The sequence below is a fragment of the Halichondria panicea genome, chromosome 14, assembly GCF_963675165.1.
Source record: "Halichondria panicea chromosome 14, odHalPani1.1, whole genome shotgun sequence".
In the NCBI taxonomy this organism is placed as follows: domain Eukaryota; kingdom Metazoa; phylum Porifera; class Demospongiae; order Suberitida; family Halichondriidae; genus Halichondria; species Halichondria panicea.
In genome coordinates, this window is record NC_087390.1 from 5064628 (window position 1) to 5087131 (window position 22504).

The 22504-nt window shown below is 40.8% G+C and overlaps 3 protein-coding genes and 2 long non-coding RNA genes across 14 annotated transcripts in view; 3 read left to right on the top strand and 2 right to left on the bottom strand.

Annotated features, from left to right (window-relative positions):
- LOC135347789 (transformation/transcription domain-associated protein-like) overlaps window positions 1-5465 on the top strand; it is a 54494-nt gene extending 49029 nt beyond the window's left edge. For both annotated transcript variants that reach the window (XM_064545837.1, XM_064545838.1), the window contains 12 exons: window positions 10-276; window positions 501-711; window positions 1132-1221; window positions 1423-1516; window positions 1736-1843; window positions 2161-2268; window positions 2547-2663; window positions 2927-3142; window positions 3596-3734; window positions 4278-4471; window positions 4794-4905; window positions 5190-5465. In XM_064545837.1, coding sequence (XP_064401907.1) covers window positions 10-276; window positions 501-711; window positions 1132-1221; window positions 1423-1516; window positions 1736-1843; window positions 2161-2268; window positions 2547-2663; window positions 2927-3142; window positions 3596-3734; window positions 4278-4471; window positions 4794-4905; window positions 5190-5299 — 1766 coding nt within the window. In that variant the 3' untranslated portion in view covers window positions 5300-5465. The remainder of the gene's footprint in view (window positions 1-9; window positions 277-500; window positions 712-1131; window positions 1222-1422; window positions 1517-1735; window positions 1844-2160; window positions 2269-2546; window positions 2664-2926; window positions 3143-3595; window positions 3735-4277; window positions 4472-4793; window positions 4906-5189) is intronic.
- The window catches only part of LOC135347803 (uncharacterized), a gene marked incomplete in the record, with an annotated part of 825189 nt that overhangs the window by 686163 nt on the left and 116522 nt on the right, over window positions 1-22504 (bottom strand).
- On the top strand, window positions 6518-8469 carry LOC135348016 (uncharacterized). The gene is made up of 2 exons (XR_010398616.1): window positions 6518-8180; window positions 8270-8469. It is a non-coding gene; the product is annotated as an uncharacterized LOC135348016 (long non-coding RNA).
- Window positions 10051-11377, top strand: LOC135348012 (uncharacterized). Of its 9 annotated transcripts, XR_010398611.1 has the most exons (9): window positions 10051-10344; window positions 10405-10453; window positions 10507-10558; window positions 10615-10782; window positions 10833-10897; window positions 10949-10983; window positions 11036-11103; window positions 11157-11198; window positions 11256-11377. It is a non-coding gene; the product is annotated as an uncharacterized LOC135348012 (long non-coding RNA). The 9 variants fall into 9 exon arrangements; XR_010398610.1 differs by having other exon boundaries at window positions 10833-10983; XR_010398606.1 differs by having other exon boundaries at window positions 11036-11198.
- LOC135347809 (uncharacterized) lies at window positions 13630-21554 on the bottom strand. Its single transcript, XM_064545873.1, has 16 exons — window positions 21476-21554; window positions 20548-21409; window positions 20120-20491; window positions 19907-20056; window positions 19720-19848; window positions 19529-19666; window positions 19418-19477; window positions 19263-19340; window positions 17598-18145; window positions 17358-17507; window positions 17110-17299; window positions 16946-17062; window positions 16826-16891; window positions 15657-16010; window positions 13870-13941; window positions 13630-13781 (listed from the first exon to the last, which is right to left on the bottom strand). The coding sequence occupies exons 1-16, from the start codon at window positions 21485-21487 to the stop codon at window positions 13729-13731; spliced, it is 3351 nt and encodes a 1116-aa protein (XP_064401943.1). The 5' UTR covers window positions 21488-21554; the 3' UTR covers window positions 13630-13728.

Here is a 22504-nt window from a genome sequence, read left to right on the forward strand (position 1 = left end):
CACACACAGACAGTCTCTCTGCCTCCGCCAACAGCACACAGTCCTCCTCCTCTAGCACTGGAGAGACGGCCCAGATCCGAGCCCCAGCGTCCCTATGGCGATGTAGTCGTATCATGTATCTACTCCGAGACCTCCACCCCACCCTCTTGTCAGCACTGGAGGGGATAGTGGATCAGCTGGTCTGGTTCAGGGAGAACTGGTACGAAGAGTTGCTACGGCAACTGAATGAGGGACTTATCGTTTGTCAAGCTGCAGCATTTGAGAACAGGACTGACGGTAATGAAGGTTTTGGTAAAGTTTATTATAGTGCTTTTGATATTGTAGAAAAATTAACCTAGTACGAATTTTTCATCATCAAATTTTTTACCCTCACTAGCAGTATACGTTAGCTTATTAATTTTGTGAGTATTCTAACAGTTGCTGTAGCTTTCTTACTGACTATTAATTCGTATTGAACCATCCATGTCTTAAAAATAATTAACCGTTCCCCTCCTCGATAGTTGTGAACGCCAAGATCTCCCCAGAGATGATACAGTTTGTGGCCAAGCTGGTCAACACATTCGGCATTGGACTGGAGCAGAGTGGTCTTGCAGGATCTAGTGCGGGTGGGGCCATATCTCACGAAGCGCTGGCCAAGAGGGCGCAGGCAGCTGCTCAGGACCCGGCATTTCAACGACTCAAGGCCCAGTTCGCTAATGACTTTGATTTCAGGTGAGAGGAGTTTTAGTGCATGCATGCATGATGGGAGTGTAATGTGTGTTAAGAGTCAATGCAGATTAGGTGCAAACTCCTAATAATTAAGAAAAGTCCATTATTAAAACACAGGTATACATGGAAATATTTGTTTGTTATAAGTACTGAATGCTTGATTTGCTCTACTCTGGCACTCGATTGCTTCAAGGTTACAAAGGTTTAATAATAGTCATACAGTTCCCTCTGTGTTATATTACACGGTCGCGTAGCCTCGAAGCATGATTTGGTATGGGGTCATCGTGATATAAAACACATAATTATAGCATGAGAATCCTCGTGTTTTATTGAAATATACAGTAAACTCGCCCCTGGGCTCGTGCCTGTATCATTCTATATCTATTACATACAATCATACTAATTTTCATATCCTCTCTGCAGTTCCCCCAACTCTCAGAAACTGCACATGCTGATAGCCAAACTGAAGAGGTGGATCAAAATACTGGAACTCAAGACCAAATCACTGCAAAAGTAAAGATAGCTTTGCATACGTGTATACCACCGAGAGCTGTAGTTCACTCTAAATAAGATCGGTATGACATAAAGTTAGAATTTTGACACAGAATTTGTGGTACAGTACTGCAACCTCAACTATTATATAATTTAATCCTTAAGATGTTTGTCTTTTTATAATGAGACTCATGTACATAACTATTTGGCTCGTTCCCTTAGATCGTTTCTTCTAGAAGACAGGTGTCGATTCCTAAGCAACTTCTCCCTAGCAACGGCCGATGTGGAGATACCGGGTGAATACCTCTTCCCTAAGGTAGGCATTCTGTACAGGAGTTTATCTCAGTTTTGTTGTTAGAAAATACAGTCTTTCTGCTGCCTGTTTTTGCAGCAAATATACACAAGGCTATAGACTTGCATACAATTCTATCCTGGGTATATACATACCATCTCTCAACCTCAATCTCATAATAACATGAAACGCAATGGGTCTTAAAAAACAATTTTATTCAGATCCATTTTTCTCCTCGTATAGCCCATGCCATACTTCGTGCGGATTGCTCGCTTCATGCCACGAGTGGAGATTGTTCAGAGACACAACTCTACAGTGAGGAGGCTCTACATCCAGGGACACAATGGAAAGGTGTGCAGTTAAACAGTGAGAGATACGTGCACTTCTCGATTGGTCAATCTGTAGACAGAGCTCTACGTGTAGGTCTCCCTCCAGGTTAACGGGCCCACACTTGAAAGTCTACATAGCTTGTGTTTGGACCTGTTTAGCAGCTAGGTCACCCTCGACGCCCAAGGGGACTGGGTTTTTCTGTAAAGTTCTACAAACCTAGTTTTTATGCACAATACTCACTCGTACACTGTTACAGTAACTTCACAGTATTATAATACAGTGTGTACGATATACCACAGGAGAATGTATACTTGACCCTCGTTCCTCTCCCCCCACAGATCTACCCGTACCTAGTCCTCAACGACCCCCAGGGTAGCAGGTGTCGCTCAGAGGAGAGGATCCTGCAGCTGCTCAGTATGGTCAACCTCTTCCTAGAAAAGGACAAGGTATCGTAAAGCCATTGTGCATTTGTCTCCAATACGTTATTGTGGGCGGCTGTGTGAAATTATGGTTTGGATAAATTTAATTGTGCCATCCATACATGTAACATATTTGCTATACAACCATTACATGTTGATGATCGAATGTTTTAATTTCTATTTAAATTGCTACAATCAATTATTTCACAACTTCACAACCATGTGTAGATAGCGACATACAGTTATGTATCAAGTTTGCTCTCTCTTGCTCTACTCATTTACTCAATATTGCTGTCCCACTTTAGGAGACGTGTCGTCGTAACCTTGTGTTCACAATACCCCGAGTGGTGGCAGTGTCCCCTCAGATGAGGCTAATCGAGGACAACAAGTCAAGCATATCACTGGCCGATATCTTCAAACAGGTGTGTGTGTGTGTGTGTGTGTGTGTGTGTGTGTGTGTGTGTGTGTGTGTGTGTGTGTGTGTGTGTGTGTGTGTGTGTGTGCGTGTAGTTACATGTGTGGTAATATTGGGGCTAGTTGCACCATTTCCAAACGTAATTATCATAGTTGATCTATTTTTCAATTCCATTTCATGGATGTGGCGAAGCTTTCATACAGCTAATAATTTAGTAAATCACTTCATATGGGGTCGATTGTCTATTCAACTGTTGAATTCCCTCCTCAGTACTGCTCCGCCCACAATCTGGACTGGGACTGTGCCATGGTCAAGTATTACGAGGCTCTTAGCCACGCCCAGAGCCTCAACGAACCTTTAACCCCTCAGCTACTCTATAAAATATTCAACCAGATCCAAGCAACCCTCATACCACCAACAATACTGCGGGAATGGGCAGAGCAAACCTACCTCACCACAACCGACTACTGGACCTTCAGGAAACAGGTGAGACAAGCGCATTACGTATCTATCTATTAAGAAGCTACCCCTAGTTTGCGTTAATTTGTATTGTACAGGATTATGTTGCAAGTAATGAACGCATGATCTAATCATCACTCAGTGACGTCATTGTTATTGCATCCACTGATAACGAGCCAGTGCATATAGTGTCAGTCCCTATAGTGAGTATTGGTCGACAGCACACCATAATTATTTATGAATGGAGCTATACATGTAGGTGCATTATATACAAGTTTCTCTAGTCTGTACTTATTTTGTGCACTGTACACAAAAGTCATAATTATATGTTTCCTGTTATTTAATTATGCATAAACTTTCAATGTACATCACTTAGTTGCGTCTTAATTGATGTGATGGAAGTGTGTGATGAGAAATTTGATGTGTATGGCATGGAGCTGGTACATACTAGCATGTCATGTGACAGCCCCACCCACTCAGGTGACCAATCAACTATCATTGTGTGGTCTGGTTGAGTTTGTGTTCCACTTGTCTCGAGTGGACCCGGACATACTCCACATCACCTCCAACACTGGACAACTCACTCAGTCCTTCTTCACCTTTCAAATCAACCAAAAAGGTGTGTTGATCTTTACCAAAATGGATATTTGTGCATGTACGTATTGGGGTATATTAAAATGCCCCCCTCTCCCTATTGCTTTCTAGTAAAGTATAATGTACGGTCCATGACTTTTTTTTTGTAATCATTATAAGGTTTGGAGCAATTGTACGTACATATGTGTTGTGCAGCCAAGCGTGTATATACCATGCCCTATTGTTATGCCTCTGTGTGCTCATGTGCAAGTGAAGTATACCGTCTTGCATCTACAAAAATAATTATTATGGAAATGATTTACATAAATAAAATTTTGGAACGACAAAAGAATTATTGACAGCGGTTGGTTCTTCGTTTGGATATTGAAAGCAAAAACACGACATTATCTATCCACAATCGATAGAATAATACTTTGACAGGTCTTGAGCCAATTAAGGTTCTAATATTTTGTTCTTTTTGTTAGCTCCACCTTAACAATCTACAATGTACCTACATGTAGATGCACAGTACCTATCTATACTCACACCATACTTAAGTCACACATGTACCCACACCACCCCCCTACAGGTTGTCTCGACGCCCATCGTCCCGTTCCGTTCCGTCTTACCCCCGGACTGCAGACCCTGATCACTAAACTGGGGCTGACTGGTCCCCTCCAGATGTCAATGTTGTCCGCCGCCAGGTGCCTAGTCCAACCCAGCGTCAGTCTGGAGAGCATTCTGAGAGCTGTGCTCAGGGACGAGTTCATCTCATGGAGGAAAGTACGTATAATTATGTCTCATTTATGTACACTTACTTATTCTAGCGTGTATTATAAATGTATCTCTGTCGTAGTAAACGTAGCCTATGTACCAACCACGGTCATCATAGCGTTAATATGATTGACTGATTGTATGATTGTGTATTTATAGTCACACTTATTACTTGCGAGGATTGCTAGGTACTAATTATATCTCCTCCACCCATACTTACGATGTTAATGTGTTGAGCGGTCTCATAAAGGGTTCAGCATGCATACAATCATAAACGCATAGAGCCTCACTAACACTCAACTTGCCCCCCCCCACACACACCACCCCTCAGAGAGAACAGGAGAGCCGGAGCAGTGCCCCAGTGAGCAGTGCTGAGATCGAAGACAGTGATGTTGTCAAACTGGTTATGAACGGTGTCACTGCCATTATGACAAGGCTACACAGTAAGTGGCTGGAACTTAAGTACATTATCACTTCAGGCTACCCTCCACCATGGCCAGCTGCTTACATTACATTACAATGCTACCATACGGAGCTATTGAGAGCTGTAAACATCTCTAGTGAAGAGTATGCCCACACACTTTACTAGATGCCCACAGGCATTCCATTGTACAATAATCAATAATGTAAACATGATGTCACACACCCATTATAATTGTTCAATACCTTCTACATGCAGATGTCACACACCCACACATTTACTCCCTCTCTTATTGTGTCCCTCTAGATGTGGCTGAGCTGGAGGGTGGGGAGTCCAAGGTGACCACACTCATCGGGGCAGCTGCTAGCATAGACAATGTCTGCAGAATGGATCCCTCTTGGAACCCATGGATCTAGTCAACACTATAGCTAGTACTGATATCACTACTTCTGTTCTATAGGGTTAATTGATTATAATTATGTTGTACACATACAGTTTTGGCATTTACTTATACCACTAGAGAACAATTCATTGCCTCTGTTTAATTATGTAATTTTTCTTCACGTTTGAAACGGTTACCGGTCATGTACAATGATGTCAACATAATTAATTGTGAAAAACAAACAGCTATATATATAAATTATGAATCATGTGATCAGTCAAGTAAGTCACTATCTGCATGTGTTTAAGCGAAGCATTTTATCACTGGAACCTGTATAATTATTACGAGTTTGATTATAATGCAAGAAGAAAATCCATTCACTTATGGTATAATTATAGCATCAAAATTTTTATAATTATTATACCGTATAGCGCAAAATCTTATTCGTGGAATGGGATCTAAAAGCATTTCGATCGTTGCATAATAATTATGTTCGTGGAGACTGTTGCATGCAGTCATACTTATTGGAAGCCACGCCTTTAATTTTTACACATCTCACATTCATTATCAGGTAACTGAACAATTTTTCAGGGACTTCATTTTCGTGTAGAATTGCTAACCCCACAAAACAGTGAAATTTAAGCTTGTTGAAAATTTCGCGCTACGATATATAGCAAACAGCTAGTGCTAAAAACAATGTCTCACCTTGCTCAGTGTGTTCAGGGGCCTCGATCCCTCTTATGACTAGTGGTGAAGGACGGTCGAGAAAAGTCTTCTGCAGCTATAACATAGGGGAAATACAATTATTTTTGTACATCGATCATATAATTATTTTTTAGCTGGAAAAGCTCGTCTAGAACTCCAAGATACAACATTTCGGATTATATCAAACCAACTGCAGGCTACACCAGATCCTCAGACTATCATAGACTAAGCCACATGCAAGTACTCACGTCCAGACATTTCTACTACAATCGTCTCCCAAGATTATGGAATAACCTGCCACCACTAGACATTAACCTCACGAGCAGCTCTATCAAAGCAAAATTGAAGAATCTCCTCTGGCAACACTTCCTTAGCAATTTTGATTCTGACGCTCCCTGCACCTTCCACTTCAAGTGCCCATGCAACAAATGTTGTTAGTTATATAATTGGTAACCTGTCTCTACAGGCTTGCCATCAGCATTATAGTAGGTCAGTGCTATATTTATTCAGAACTTATTTTGTCTTTAATGCTGTAAAATCATGTTGAATTTGAATAATGATTATAACTAGTGTTCAAGCTGGCGCTGTGCTAATGCCTCTCGCCATGATTTGCTTTCGCTCAAAAGTATAGAAGAGAAAGTATAGAAGAGGAAAAAGTGTATAAAATAATCTGTCTAAAACTGACTTGCAATTGTATAATTATGGTATCATTTTTGTGTTTTGTGGCTGCTTATACCAGGACCTCAAGGATCTAGGAAGCAACAAAGAAGAAGATTTTGTTTTCAATTAATTATAAGCGGAAGTGCATAATTATTTCATAAAGTTAGCTTATCTATATAAAGTCACTGAGAAGAAAAGACTTATTACATGCATCTATTGTTGTATTATGTGGCTTTAATACCAGGACCTCAAGAAAGAAGAAAATTGGATCTGTAGTTCATGCAGTGTATAATTATAATATTTAAGAAGAAAAGACTTGTGTACATACATATTGTTATCTATAGTAGTGTTTTGTGGCTTACCAGGCCCTCAAGAAAAATATGATTCTGCCAGGAGGATCTGGATCTGGGGAATGAGCGCGCATGCGCATTACATCCATAGGAATAATTAAAGGGTGTGTCCAAAGAGATCAATTTCACAAATGGCTACTGCTAGCTAGCTGTTTTAACAGGTATTTTCTGAGTCTTGTAGCTAACAAAAAGCTAGCGCTTTAGTGCAAGGCTAACTCATATGTTGAATAGAAAGTTTGTGCGGACAGATGATGCTATGAAAGATTCTGAAGAGACTGCAACAGCCTTCAATGTGAGTCAAACTAGCCATAACTCGAGAAAGAAGCTTTAGTTTGCTAATCCACGAATCAAAATCCAAGAGAACGTGGCTAGAAGCCTATAGAAGCTGTTAGTTTTCGTTGCATTGCAACCGTTGAGCAGTTACAGCTGGAACAGACACACAGACACACAGACACACACACACACACACACAGTTAGCCTCGATTCCAAGCCGCTGAGAAAGACGACGGCCTGGTATACACTGTTTACGCATGCGCCAGAATTACCCAGAATATCGGTAATCGTAAATTGCAGTATATTTATCAGTATTCTTATTCCGCATTAGTTTGTAAAACATTGATATCCGTTTCATTTATAATGATGTCATTGAAAAAAGAAATCTAGTCCAAGTTGTGTAATGGCTGCTACCTTCTCTTCTGCTCTCGCGTACGCGTTATCCTGTGTTGGAAAACCAGGTCTAGTCTTGAAAGACAAGCAGCTGGAGGCGTTAAAGTGTCTGTACGCTGGTGTTTATGTGGGTACCGTACCGACCGGCTATGGCAAGTCCCAGAGCAAGTCCATCTGCTTTCCAGACGCTCCCTTTCTTGATTGATGTGAAGCTTGACAGGACCAGTGCACCTCTCTCTGAAAGAAGTGTTGTGATTGTGATTTCTCCTCTTGTTTCTCTGAGTGAAGCCATCTTCAAAGTGTTGGTGTGTCTGTTCGACGTTCAGTGCCATTCTCTCTGGAAGGAAGTATTGTTGTGACATTTGCCGAAAATTGGTCACAGAGTAAGTACGTGGTATCTGATCCGAGAACTGTGTGGCCTGAATGTGTTTACAATCCGAGGGACTTGTGTGTATCCGATCCGAGGGACTTGTTGCTTGAGTGTGTATCCGGACTTGTTGCTTGAGTGTGTATTAATGGATAGTGCTTTCAATGGTAAATCTATTGTGTAAATCAATAAGTAGTCCTCACATTATGTTACGTCACAGCCACTGTACTTATCGACATTTATTTTTTACCCACAGGTATGTTTAACTAATTTCTTATGAGATTAACTTGTCACCTGAGTGTGTATCCGATCCGAGCCTCAAGTTAATGAATAAATCTACAGAGCTGATGTTTTACTTAGCTGTCTCTGTCTACAGTATATACAGAGAGGTAGCCTCTCCTTTTTCTTTTTTCTGTTCTTTATCACAATAAGATAAAATACTGTTTTAACGTTCAATGAGATAAAATACGGTAAATAATAAATTAATTGTCCACCCACGCGCCAACAGTAAATACCAGGCCTGGAGTCGAGGCTAACACACAGTCAGCTTTACCGTATCCCTCGTGCGGCTACGCCTCGAGGCATAATTATGACTGTATACCTTTAACAATAATTGCAGATGTTTTCTAGTTGTACATCTGCTGCAGTTAGTCTCGAATACCCGCCTCAACCTAAAAGCTTGAGTCTGGTCAAACTCACATTGAGGTTTGGTTCAAGTGTGTCCAGGAATTTCTTGGACATTTAATTGACCACAAGTGGGTGTGGAACATGAATAAAATTATAGTCTACATGAATATCATTATAGCTAACCGCCACCCAGCATGGATTGTTACTAGTAGAAGAATTAGCCCCTGACAGAAGGCGACGTAGATGGATAGAGTTGTAAGGATGTGATATACTAGAACTCTCCAGACTAGCAACAGTACCTTTGGAACACCTTGTCGAAATTAACAGCCTAAATGCTCATTTATGTGAATGTGACCGTCGACCATGGCTTCATGGCCCTCTAGCTCTGTGCAATGATGGCTTCAAGCTCAGTGTTTTTCTTGTAGGCTTTCAACTCCTAGCCTTAATTGATACACTGTCTGATATATAGCCCTCTGTGTACGTGTATGTTCTGTCCCTAACATGCGGTGGCTTTATCACTATGCTTGTGGGCGTGTAGCCCACTTGACTTTGCTGACTGTGCAGAACAAAGTTCATATGTGAGTTTGACCAGACTCAAGCTTTTAGGTTGAGGCGGGTATTCGAGACTATGCTGCAGTACCAAGGCCCTATGGCGCGCCGTGTGTTTCAATAACAATGTCTGCATATACATAGGCGTGTCCTGGTGTGAATATACCGACATAGCATGCACGTGCAATGATCGCCTTATGCAGTGATCATGTCTGCACATGCAACCATTAATCTCTGCGTGTGCAGTGATCATCCTTCAACGGAGATAAGCTTCCTTCTTGACTATAAGAGTTCCAGACGAAGTCTTAGAGCTAACAGCTTAAATCACATGCCCTCTGTCATTGTGAAATCTTTGAAAGAAACCTTTGACAAGGAGACATGATCACTGCATGTGCACAGACTAATGGTTGCATGTGCAGACATGATCACTGCATGTACAGACATGATCACTGCACACGCAGAGACTAATGGTTGCATGTGCAGACATGATCACTGCATGTGCAGAGATTAATGGTTGCATGTGCAGACATGATCACTGCATGTGCACAGACTAATGGTTGCATGTGCAGACATGATCACTGCACACGCAGAGATTAATGGTTGCATGTGCAGACATGATCACTGCATAAGGCGATCATTGCACGTGCATGCTATGTCGGTATATTCACACCAGGGCACGCCTATGTACATGCAGACATTGTTATTGAAACACACGGCGCGCCATAAGGCCCCTCCAAGTGGACATTTAGTTTCAGCTCCTTTCCAATGCGTTAGAGTGAGGATATAGGAATTATTACGTCACTCTCACCACAAATAAGATGAAAGAATTTTAAGAATGCAAGAATTTTAAAACTACATATGCACAAAGAGACATCAAAGCTTACATCAAAGGACACAGATTTTTAGCCTACTTGACTGATAAGGCCGTTACCTAGACTACAGTTTGTTTGTCAGGGAGGAGCTCACATACAACTTCATCTAATTCATCATAACGATTCGTTACCGTTGTTGTAATTTCTACAACAGATTGCCAAGGAAAGAGATAGACTAGTAGGTCTAATTAATACTCACTTCTGTCCATTTATCAGCTGCTGCTAGATGTCTCTGCAATTTTTCTCTCACTGTCTCTAGGAGTCTAGCTCTATAGGCTACAAGGTGTGCTTATATGTGGTCATGTATAAATAATTATGTTGACGGAGTTATTTCGTATTGCAGATCTGGTTGACTCTGACGCAGGTTGTTGACTTCTTCTACAATGTTATAAGTGAGTGTTCAGCTGGTTTTTAAAATGTTGGTCCATATGCTGCTTATGTATAGGAATACACATGTAAAAAGGAGGATATGCACCTCTAAAACGGCTACTAAATAGGTGAGTACGAGGTATATAAAATGCATGTAAATATATACCTATGACATTATCTACAGTTGTCTGTGTCATCATTACTTTACGAGCTCGAGATTCAGGTTCTATCATTGATTCACTTACTCGAACTCGTTTATGTATGCACACACAGATGTACCTGTGTCTATGTCATCATTACTGTACTGATTGAGCTCGAGAGATTGAGGTTCCTTGTCACACTACTTGAGAATGTGAGCCAATTTAACTCACTTTAAACTCGTGTACTGGTGCACACATACAGATGTACATATAATATAAATTGGAATGCTCATGCCATCAATGATTTCAACCCATCATGACTAGAAGGTGTTTTACAATAATAATTATTGTCGTTTACATTGGTTGGTCTAATTACAGCATCGTGGACACACCTATACTTTAGAATTTGGCAGGTAAGCAATCATTCATAATAATTATAAAAACTTTGTTTGTGTTTTACTTTAGTTAATTTACTGGCTGTGGACATGGCTGGTCTGTGGACAGTACGAACAGTTGAACAACACATTATATTGGTAAGAAAAATTTTCTTTGCAACGATATTCACATGTCTTCTTTATACACACAGTGACAGAGGACATGGCTGGTAGTACAAACAGTCGAGCAAACGGTAAGAAACATTATTTTCTTTGCAACCATTATTCACATGTATTCTTTATACACACAGTGACACACTCGAGCAGCACAAGCACTAGAAGAAACATTCCTATTAGTGTTGTAAACTGTCGAACTGTCTGGCTGTTTGTTTCTTAAAAATTGTTAACACTTTGTTGAATTATTAATGCCAAACTCAGCTTTAACTGTATAAAAGCAAACCGCGGAACTAACTGAGAACATAGGGCTGCTTACAGGCCGTGCTTAGACTGCTTACAGCCCGTTCCACGGCTGATTACATGACAGACTGCTAAGCAGTATCTAACCAAACAGTTGAATACACCACGTGGTTTCATACCTGTAACGGCCCCGTAACAGGCATGAAACGGCCCGTGGATTATTGGCTGCATGTGTACATAAGAATCTAGTCTCTAGACATCTGCATCAGAGGAGCCTCAGGAGGAATGCCAGGGTCAAAAGGTCACTGATTAAAACACCTTCTTTGTAACCTCCAATTAATGAAGAGTAGCCCATTGGGCAGACGAAAAAGAATGAGTATATACGGGTAATTTTCGTGGGGGTAAAATATTTGTTATTTTCGTGGGCAGGCTGACCTCCACGAAATTTTAACGTAGGCGTGGCTTATCGGAACGTAGGAATGCCGTGCAGCCACGAGACTAAACGAAATTTTTACTCACGAAAACCACCTTTTCTCGAGTTGAACAAATTTTTTACCCCACGAAACTTACCCGCTATACGGGTATTATCAACTTATACTCTTTGTCGTCTGCTGGGCTAGTAGTAGTAGTAGTACACAATTCATAGCTGCGTGTTCCCTCGTGTATATCCGAGACCACTGAAATGTCTTAGTATCGTTACAGCCCCAGCCGGGAAAAATGAATTAGAATAATTATGAGCATGGCCGCCTCCATATATATAGTTGGGGATGGGGGATGGGCGCGGCACGCCTATCTACACTTTGGAGTGGTATATTTTTAAAACCCCCAAATTGTGCTCGATCCAAGCTGGTGTTTATGGGCTACAGTTAGTCGTCTATAGTGTCAAGTGCAATCTCTAGTACACAGGTGGATGTACGGTTTGATTTTTGGCCTCTGTATTTTACTGCTGCATCTTATTGTAGAACTATTCATCATCAAAAAATGTTATGGGTCAAAAAAGTAAAGCCGGCTGCCTTGGTAGCATAAGCACGCCTTTTTATAAGCGCCAATTAAAGTAACCGTTGGCGCTTTTCAGCGTTTTAGGTCCTAAAAATTGCGTCAAGTCTGAGCTTATAATTATGGTGGCACTGTATCAACTATGGTATATAGATGGACATCAGTTTGTAGCATTTGCAGAGGGAAACAAAAATCTGATGTTTTCGTTGCATCACTGATTCAGTTGACGTGTGCACTTCTAGCATGTACATAGATGTATACCAAGTTTAATTATACACTGCAGTCCAACCTTGAAGGAAACCTAATCAACCTTGAACGTTGAATATACCAGACTACCCTCCTAACTACTGTCCATAGCAGCAAGGAAATGTTCGAGGCGCTTAAGTATCTCATGAACTGAATTGTAATTGAATTTCCTTGTTCGTGATTAGTCTGTATATATAGGTCTACCTTTATAATTATATAGCTAACTCTAATATTAGGTGTGTACTATATTTATTTGTAGAACTACCAGTACTCAAAAGTTTGTATGCCCACTGCAGTGCTTTTTTTACATGTTGGTAAAGGGTCTCATGCATCTAGCCCATTCGCCTCCCACCCGCCTTTGTATTATTCTTTGTATTATTGATACAGACAGTATACCCAGGGCTTTATAGAGGGGGGACGCTCGTCCCCTGGCTACAATTTTGCCCCCCTGGCCATAACACACAGTGTTACGGCCTGTGACACACCAACCAAAACAACGCTTAATTATTCAATCTTGAGTTCTTTACGAAGCTCTGCTATTCTACTACTCTTTCTGTTCATACGTTCACAATTTATTCTTCTAAGTCACTATCTGTAAGTACAGAGGGAGCGACTTTCATTAACTAATATAAGTGAGAAAGGCTTGTGTTGCTCAGGCTATGGCTTTTATCTAGTACCATTCAGCCTAGGCAACTGCATTTTTATTACATTCCCCAATGCTATTATAACAATAACCCTGACACTGACACCACAGTTCCTCGAGATGTGGCTGAGCTGGAGGGTGCATGGGGAGTCCAAGGTGACCACACTCATCGGGGCAGCTGCTATAGCATAGACAATGTATGCAAAATGGACCCCTCTTGGAACCCATGGATCTAGTCACTGGAACACTATAGATAGTACTGATTTGAACAATAATTATCTCTACTTCTGTTCTCTAGGGTTTATTGAATGTACACAATACAGTTTTGGCATTTACTTATACCATAAGAATTTCTAGATCTAGTTATGTAATGAATTTTTCTCCACGTTTTGAACAGTTACATAGTTACTCTGGTGCATGTCAACATAATTTGTTGGATATATAGAAAAAACAAACAGCATGTATAATTACTAACGTATCACTCAGTCCAGTTCACTAGCTGTGTTTATTAAACAAGGCTTTTTCTCACTGGAACCTGCAGGATAAATTATATATTTGATGAGTGTACATCATTTTGGCATAATTATGTATCAAGCAGCTTAGTGCAAAAACGTCTCAAATACCTTGCTCAATGCATGTGAGTTCAGGGGCCTCTCTCTTTTCACCAGTGATGAGGGGTGGCCGGGACAAGTCCTCTGCATGGGGAATGTATAATGATAGGCCAAGAAAGTGTAAGTTTGACTTTCTCATGCATGATAATTTATCGATGAGGTCATCATTACTGTTTAGCTGGTATATATTTTAAGGGTATATATAATGCTCGTGGTTTTCACTGATTATAAGCATGCATGTATACCGCAAACATTAATTTCGAACATCTACTCATCTTCCCACACGCTGTAACTTGTTAGTACACACAATAATAATAATAGATATTTCTGTATACGCATGCATTCTTTAGGATGCACTTTATACATCTAGCTACTAGCTAATTGTGTATAATTTTTATTACCATATGCTGTTATGCTGAATTGTTATAAAAAAACCAGTCGCATGCATGCATGCTATTCCGCAAAATGTTATATATTAATCATGCATGCATGGGAGTGCAAAATGTTACATTAGTATACATCAACAGCTGCATGCCTGTTCAGACATCAATGTCATGCACGTGTGCTAATGATTTGTACCAAGAGTAGATAAGAGTATCTACTCTTGTTTGTACCCAGACAATCCATAAAACATAATAGTTTTTACGGTAATGAACTTTTTTAGGGGGCCAGGAAGGCTACATAGAAATGAACCGGGGGGCTGGGGGGCTAATGAGCTAATCTACTTTGCCTGGCATTATACCTGGAAATTCATCTGACTGGTGAAAAATTTTTAATTTTGTTATAATTATTTGCTGGTCTAAATTTGTGAATGGGCTAGCTATAACAAGGCAATATGACATTGCCTTGCATTTGGAAAGTATAATGTGACTTCCTTGATTATAATAATACAGTAGAGTATACCCAGATAGAGATGTCTGCAATTTCACTGTTTAGCTCATTTTACTCATATTGAATTCAGAATCTGCTTAAGTTGTGAAATTAATGTTATATTAATAGCGTTTAATTACTCGCCCAGTGAGCAGTTTCCAATTACCGTATAGTGTGTATAAAATTATTTCGAGCGTATAATGTTTGCAGTTTTCGCTGATCAAGCATGCATGTACCGCGAACATTTATACTCTCGGATTTAATATTATATCGCAGAAAGAAAGGTTGCTATTCTGTGGAAAATTGTCCGCGAAAAATTAAATCCGTGCGTCTAACAGTCATTTCGCAAAAGTTTATACCCTCGAAATAATTATACTCGCTATACCTGCGAGTACAAATTGTTTGTGATTTTACTCTCATTCGCAGAAATAGGAGAAATTGATACTCGCGAAAATATATATGTCACCTTAAGGTAGGTCTACACTCTCGTTAACTAACCCGGTCACCCTTGGGACAGACACAGTGCAGTTTGTTCGGAATAGCGATCGAGGTGGTTGCATTTCAGAAAATATAGCTGCGGCTAAAAAGCGACCTACCTCAAATCTAATTGTGCGGTTCTGTCTCAAGGTGACCGTACTTCAGAGAGTCGGATTAGAACAGTATGGGTAATACATTATTGTTGCCTCGAGGCAAGTGACGGCTCCAGGGGCTCGATCAGATTGTTCAATTACCAAGCAGAAAGTCACTGATGCAAGATATGTTTTGTTCGATACTCTCGATTCTGATGCTATTATCATTTTATATCATGACAACCCCTTACCAAACCATGCCTCGAGGCTACGCAACCGTGTAGTAAAACACGGAAGGGACTGCATGTATGACTTTTATAATATTACCTTGAAAATTTTAATAATTATATATAGGCTAACCTTGAACAATATTACAGATGCTTTCTGCTAGTTGTACATCTTTCTTCTGCAGACACATACCAACGAGGACCGAGTAAGTAGCTTTGAAGCCGTTTGCTTGCTTCCATAAGCTCAGGACTTGCTGAGCTTTCATCTCTGGATCAAGAAGATGGTCTGATTTGATATTGACAATTTGTGGCTGGTTTAGTCCCAGAACAATTGCGTATTTCTGCCAGTTTGGAACTAAAGGAGCAATTTTTGTGAAATGCTCAGTAGAGCAAGGTTGATGGAGGAGGTCTTTATTGATACCAATGTGATTCACTAGCTCGTCAAGGGTCGTAGTTGGTTGAGATGCATTAGCAGGGTGAAGAGGACCTACATGGATGTGCACGTGTGTGTAAGAAGTTAAATTAATGTGAAGCAACAATACCGCTAGTTCTTAGAACTAGTGGTATTGTTACTTCACATAATTATAAACTACATGTACATGTACTAGCCTCGTTCTCAGGCCGAGTTGTCTCTAAAATAACGCTTAGGTATTGATTGTATCTGGGCGTGGTTATAGGAACCAAAAAATTTTCAGAACGGAGTGATTTGCATAAACAACGCATTTATAGTTATACCTGTCGACAAGGGCCGGCAGTGTTGGTCCTACCTATTAGCTTGTAGTCCATCACAAGGGGCACCAATTGGTCAAAGAGACTTAATTGCTATACCATGTTGAAAACCAGACAAAGACGTTTCTTCCTTCTGACAAGAGCTGGGCCTGTTCTGCAATGAGAGTGAGGCATTCTTGCTTCAGCAAGACGTTAATCTGAACAACTTAAACTTGCCATAGCTAGCTAGCTAGATAATCTATAGCTACATTTTAGTACTGCAGAGCATACACGGAGCTAAATTACGGTATTAACGTTATACGGGGAAAAATGACAGGAAACCGAAATGTGAAGAATCTCTGCTTTCGTTTCCGGTTCCTAACCACGCCAGATACAATCAATACCAGGCCATGTATTATTCACTTCGTTCTATTAAAAAAAAAATCAGCCTGGGAACGAAGCTATGTATTTTTTACTAAAAAAAATTGGCCTAGGAATGAGGCTATATATAGTACAATCATGCATGACTGTACCTTAAAGCTTGCTGTATGCAGAACATAGTATTACGTATAATTATGACATAATCATAATCACCTGAGGTGGAGTGTGCCATGCTTTGAGACTGCAGGGCATACAGCTGGTCATTGTAAGCATAAGACCCTGGGGAAAACACCAGTCAAGCAATTGTTAACTGTTTTACAGAGAGATTCGTACCTTGTAACGATGGAGAAGTGGTAGCTAGCCATGGATGCTGGTTCCCAGATTGCTGACCTGGAATTGCTAGCGCACCCATTGGGTTGAGCACTTGAGGAGGGGCCACTGACAGTGAACCTACACACATTTTAACTGTTTATTAGTTCATCAACACAAATAGATACCTTCATTTGGATCTACTGGGTCCAACATAATCCTTATTTGGTCATCTGGATCTTTAGTTCCTTTTAAGGTTATCAGGTGTAAGCGTCTTGGTACCTTGCAGTGCCAGCTACTCTCAGAAAGTGTTGCTACTAGCTTAGTGGATGGAACGGTTCTCCCCGGCTTGAATGAATCAACTATACTCTTTGATATCTAGATACAACACATGCAAACTTAATTAACACAATTTTGTAAGATTTTAGAAACATGCCTTTGGGGCAACAAGTGGTAGAAGACTCCATTCATTGATATCGACACCACTGGATAATGGAATATCTAATGAAATAGTCGAGTTGTCAAACTCTACTTGAAATTTTAATTTCTCTTCCGCTCCCAACTTTTCAAAGTACTTCCGTGTTTCCTTTAAAAATAATTAGACACTGCAGTCAATTATGGAAGCTCAAAGTCGTAATTTATAGGCACACAAAACACCGTAGAATACGTCACTCACAGCTATATGTATCTCATCATTAATATTGATTGCGAAATGAATCTCCACGGTCCGAGGGTCGGCTTTTAGGTAGTATAGACTGGCGACATACAGTACATCAACATCACCCTCCGCAGCTATTGCATATGAACTGAAATGATTCACACTCAAACAACCGTACGAGCTGTGCTCAGTGAATGAGCCACGCCCTTCAAGCTGCTTGAATGTGTAGGGCAGATTCTCCTGGGAGCAATGTGCTCTCACAAATGAGAGCTTGGTGGAGCTGGTCATCTTGGCACAGTGCTGTATCTCGACTGTCAGCTGCTGTTGGAATTGACACAAGGGAAGAGGAAGTATCCAGAAAACACCGCTGACTAGTCGGTGATTGTCAGGAAACTGGTACTGTCCAGCTAAACTGGCCTTGATGTCTAGTCGACACCGATCAACACCAGCTGGCAGGGAGCCCCGGGGTATAGTGAGCTTAAACCCATAGCCAACCCAGTGGAAGGTTTGGGGTGAGTTGGTAACGATCACACAAGTGCTGGCCACCACATCAACACCAGGGAGGTCTGAGTGGAGGGAACAGTATAGAATGAAAGCACCGTGGGCGTTGACGCCTCGGTGAATGTGTCAAAGCTCTATGACATAAAGCTACTAACTATTGCTAATAACACACAATCGATCATTATTATTGTTAAAAAGAAGCAAAAGAACAAAGTCTAAAATTTATAGCTGCTGGATCAGTACAGTAAAGCCTTGCAGCTCTTTTCTTTGGAGATACCAATAGCTAGCGTTCTAGTCCATAGCTAACGAGTGCTGCAAGCTGTGCTGTGCTAATGCCTATAAGGTCTGAGGAATTGATCCCTCCAAAACGTTGTAATGCATCATTAGTACTTAGTATGCAATATGCAACTAGGTCAACTGTGATGCACTGGGGTATGGTCAACAAATGTGGGAGTGGCCAAGATTTTACGGCACATTAGTACCGTCTATGGTGTGCAATACGTAACTTAGATCTACTGTGATGCACTATCACGTAATAGGGTGTGTTTCATTAGCAATGGCAGATTCGATGTTAAACGAAGAAAATATCCTGGATTTGTGTAGCTACGTTCACAACGGTCTCGAAATAAGATCACCTAGCTGTTTACCACAAAAGACGATCGTTATCAATAATCAAAATAGATCGCAATAGTGACAGAAGACTGTATTAGTACATGTAGCTGTTGTGAAACAGATAAACACATTATTTTGTGGCTGTCTCTCATGCTCTTTATGTGACCTTTGCTCGTGTGAAATTTGTCATTGCAGATGTAACTAACTAACTGAGCGGTAGAATGGGCCTAGCGAACAGAATATACAATGCACACAGTAACCACCATTTTTAGCTTCTGAGTAGCATAGCCAGGAAAACTGCTTCAGACAGAATCGAGTGCTAAAACGACCTCTTCTTACTGTACTCTTTCCAGCAATTTATTTGAGTAATAAAATTATATTCATGGCTATCGTGGGCGTGCACGTCCTGTATAGTTAATTCCTGGACTTCTGCACGAGTATAGTTAACATAGGAACTTGACCAGACGATCTTTTCTAAAGCGTGGCAGACGCGAGACTAGGGTTTCTGGGCAACCAGGAAACAATGGTAGCTACGCCCCTGCATGTAATGGGGACAACAACATTGCTTACCAAAACGGTGTATGGATTCCTGCGGCTGACTCAAGATTTCAATTGGTAGATGAGGGAGTGATTTGAGGTCTTGATAACCTATCAGTGAGTAATCACGCACATGTCAGGCTATATCACATGTTATTGTCCACCTATACATATGTATGGGCACTCACCTGGTTCAACCTCAACCTCCTGATTCTTTGCTCGGAGGTTGCTTCTTAGTTTCTCATTTTCTGTATGGTCACAGCTAAATACCTAACTGATTATACAATCGATTTTTGTACCTTTTTCTAGCTGGTGAATCTTGTCAGCTTGCTTGTCATACTCATCTGTTAACTGATCCAGCTCCTCCTCCAGACGCTCATAGTCTAGTAGCTGTCGCTTCACTTCAGATCTCAATTCAGTCACAGAATTTTCTTCACCTAACAAAATAATGTGTGTAATTATGTTCACAGCTATTTTAAAGGAAATGCACCTAATTTATTTAGTTGGTGAATCTTGTCAGCTTGATTTCCACACCTCTCAGTCAACTGATCCAATTCACCCTCCAAATTTTGGACAAGGAAATGAAGACTCACGTTCTTCAGGATCAGATGCATACTATCTGCATGTATATGGTCACAGGTGCATGCATAACCTAACTGACGATAGATTATACATACCATTTTCTTTCAGGAAAATCTGGTTGCCGTAATTATCGGTCAACTGACAAACCTCCATAGTCATATTCTTCAGTTCAGTTTTAAGAGTATCATACTCTAGTAGCAGATGCTTCAATTCATCTCTCAATTTTGTGAGAATACTTTTCCAGCCTAATGTGAAATAATAATTATGATACACTTACTAAAAGCATGGCTGCATGTGTTTTCTCGTACCTTGTTCCTTGTTTCCAGGACTTAACTGAACCTCTGAGTCCTCTATCTCTGGCAGTGACCCAGTCACACATTTGGCTATCTGCTCAGTGAGATGACCCAGGTCCATCTTCCTCAGGACAGTAAACAGGCTTTCCCAGGTAGGGGGGTAAGTTGGTCGTATACTTCTCTCCCAAGCACTGAAGATCTGCTCAATGTAATCTCTAGCAGAGAGTGTGAGAGCTTTTTTTCTATCTTTCACTGAAAGCTGTACCCGAGAGGTGGTGTAGAATCGATACAAATCCTTAGAGAGAGCATCCATGAGATTGATTCCATACTTGTGCAGTTGGTTCAGCTTGGGTATGCTGAAGTGTACATCACTGTCAACCAAAGGTGCTGCATAAAACATAATAATCATTATAATTATGCCTTGAGTAGCTGCATGCATATACCTCTTAAAAAGGCCCTGAATACTTTTTTATTTGAATTTCCTCCTTTGTCTTTTCCTCCAATAATCATCAACTCCCCAGTTGGCACAGCAACAGCAGATGATTCTGTCAAGGATAGAGGCAGGTCAGCAGCATGCTCCCAGGACTGGGTGTTGGGGGAGAACGCATGAATGGTTGTTGTGGGGGCATAAAAAACACCTCCTCCAATAGACAAGAGATGATCACCAAAGAAGGCAGCAGCTGTAAGCATATTTGGAGCATCAGGTAACGTCTCCCATGGAAACTTAACTGCACCAGATATAAGCGATTGTAGAGATGCAAGGAATACAATTCCAAAACACGTGATCAGGTACCACTGGTCACCATGAAGAGCAGACTTCATGTTAGACCCTGCACTTGGTAGGGAGGGAGCAGTCGTCCACTGGCCATCTTTAAACACTTCCACAGAGGAGAGGAATCCTGAGGTATTCTTACCTCCAGCCACAACTAGTGCAGACCCACTACTGACAGCAGATGGTGAACTTCGGCTCTCATTCATAGGAGGCAGTGTTTCAACAAACTGTCCATCCCTCATCGTGAAGACTTTGTTTGTTTCCTCTCTCGTAAAATACTCTTCCCCACCCACCAGTAACAGTTCAGAGTCATGGACGACAAGGGTAGAGCGATAGGTGGGTGTGTCTGTCATTGTCCATGTGGTGTCAACTCCAAGTTTTAATGAGCACAGTTTGGCAACAGTCGGTCCTCCTCCAACGTAGAGTGTTCCATTCAGGTACACGGATTCAGAAGAGGCATCACTCATTTCCACTGGTAGAAAAGGCAATTCATCCCACTCCAGAGTTGTAGAGGGATGAAGGATATCAAGAGTCTGCATGAGAGGAGCATTTAACATTCCCAACTGATAGAGCTACATGTAGATAATATATGAGGTTACCTGTTCAGCCATTGAACTAGAAACTGTCTATAGAGGTAGATCTAATTAGGCTTACATGCCCCACCCACAAAATTTTGCTAGATCTACATCTGACATAATATGATCAGATCTAGATCTAGCAAAATAAAAATAAAATTTCTTATATTATAAGAGGCTAGACCTAAGTTGTTCAGAAACCTCATTTGATCTATAAAACTTCTTAAATGTAGATACTGTATTTATACTGTAAAAAATGAATTTATACTGTAAAAAATGATGTGTGGTTTTCATGCAAGTGCGTAACTATTGTGGCAACTAGAACTACCAGGAAAAACGCACATTTGCCACAATAAAACCACACATTATTTTACAGTGTAGCATCTATTCAGTCAGTGCACACCGTTACTTACACTTTTTAAAGCCTAACACTAGACCCCGGCCCATGCAGGCAGGTAAAACCTTATATATATATCTATTTTATAATTGTAACTACTCATGCACTGAACTCTAACATTTGACTTCATAAACACATGCAAGTGAAGACACCCCATATAGAGCATCACATGAGCAGTAATTAAGTCTCATAGCTAACATGTTAATGATTAGCCTCCTTCACCGGCCACTTCCCTAAGTGAAGTGCGGCCTGGGATCGAGGCTAGTTAATGATCAGCAATATCCTCCCATTTCCTCAAGGAAAAAAGGGGGGTTTGGTAAATTACGGAGTCACTCCCTCACTGTGCCAACTCACTGCATGTTAGAGCAGCTCTTTAGAGTATGCATGCCAATATGACTGCTTAATGACTGCTTGCATTGGCAGCAGGCCACGTAATCTCTGCTTGGCCGCTTGGCCATACCACATGCATGCATTATGTACACGTACCTATAATTATATACCCTAGGGGAGTGAATGTTTTAAGCTCCCAAGTGCAGGGCAGCTATATACGCAACACTCCCCAATCATATCATGAAATGAAATAGTAACGAGAAATTATGCATAACACAAAGAGAAATGATACAAACAAATAATGTGTTTGTGGGATAATTAAACCA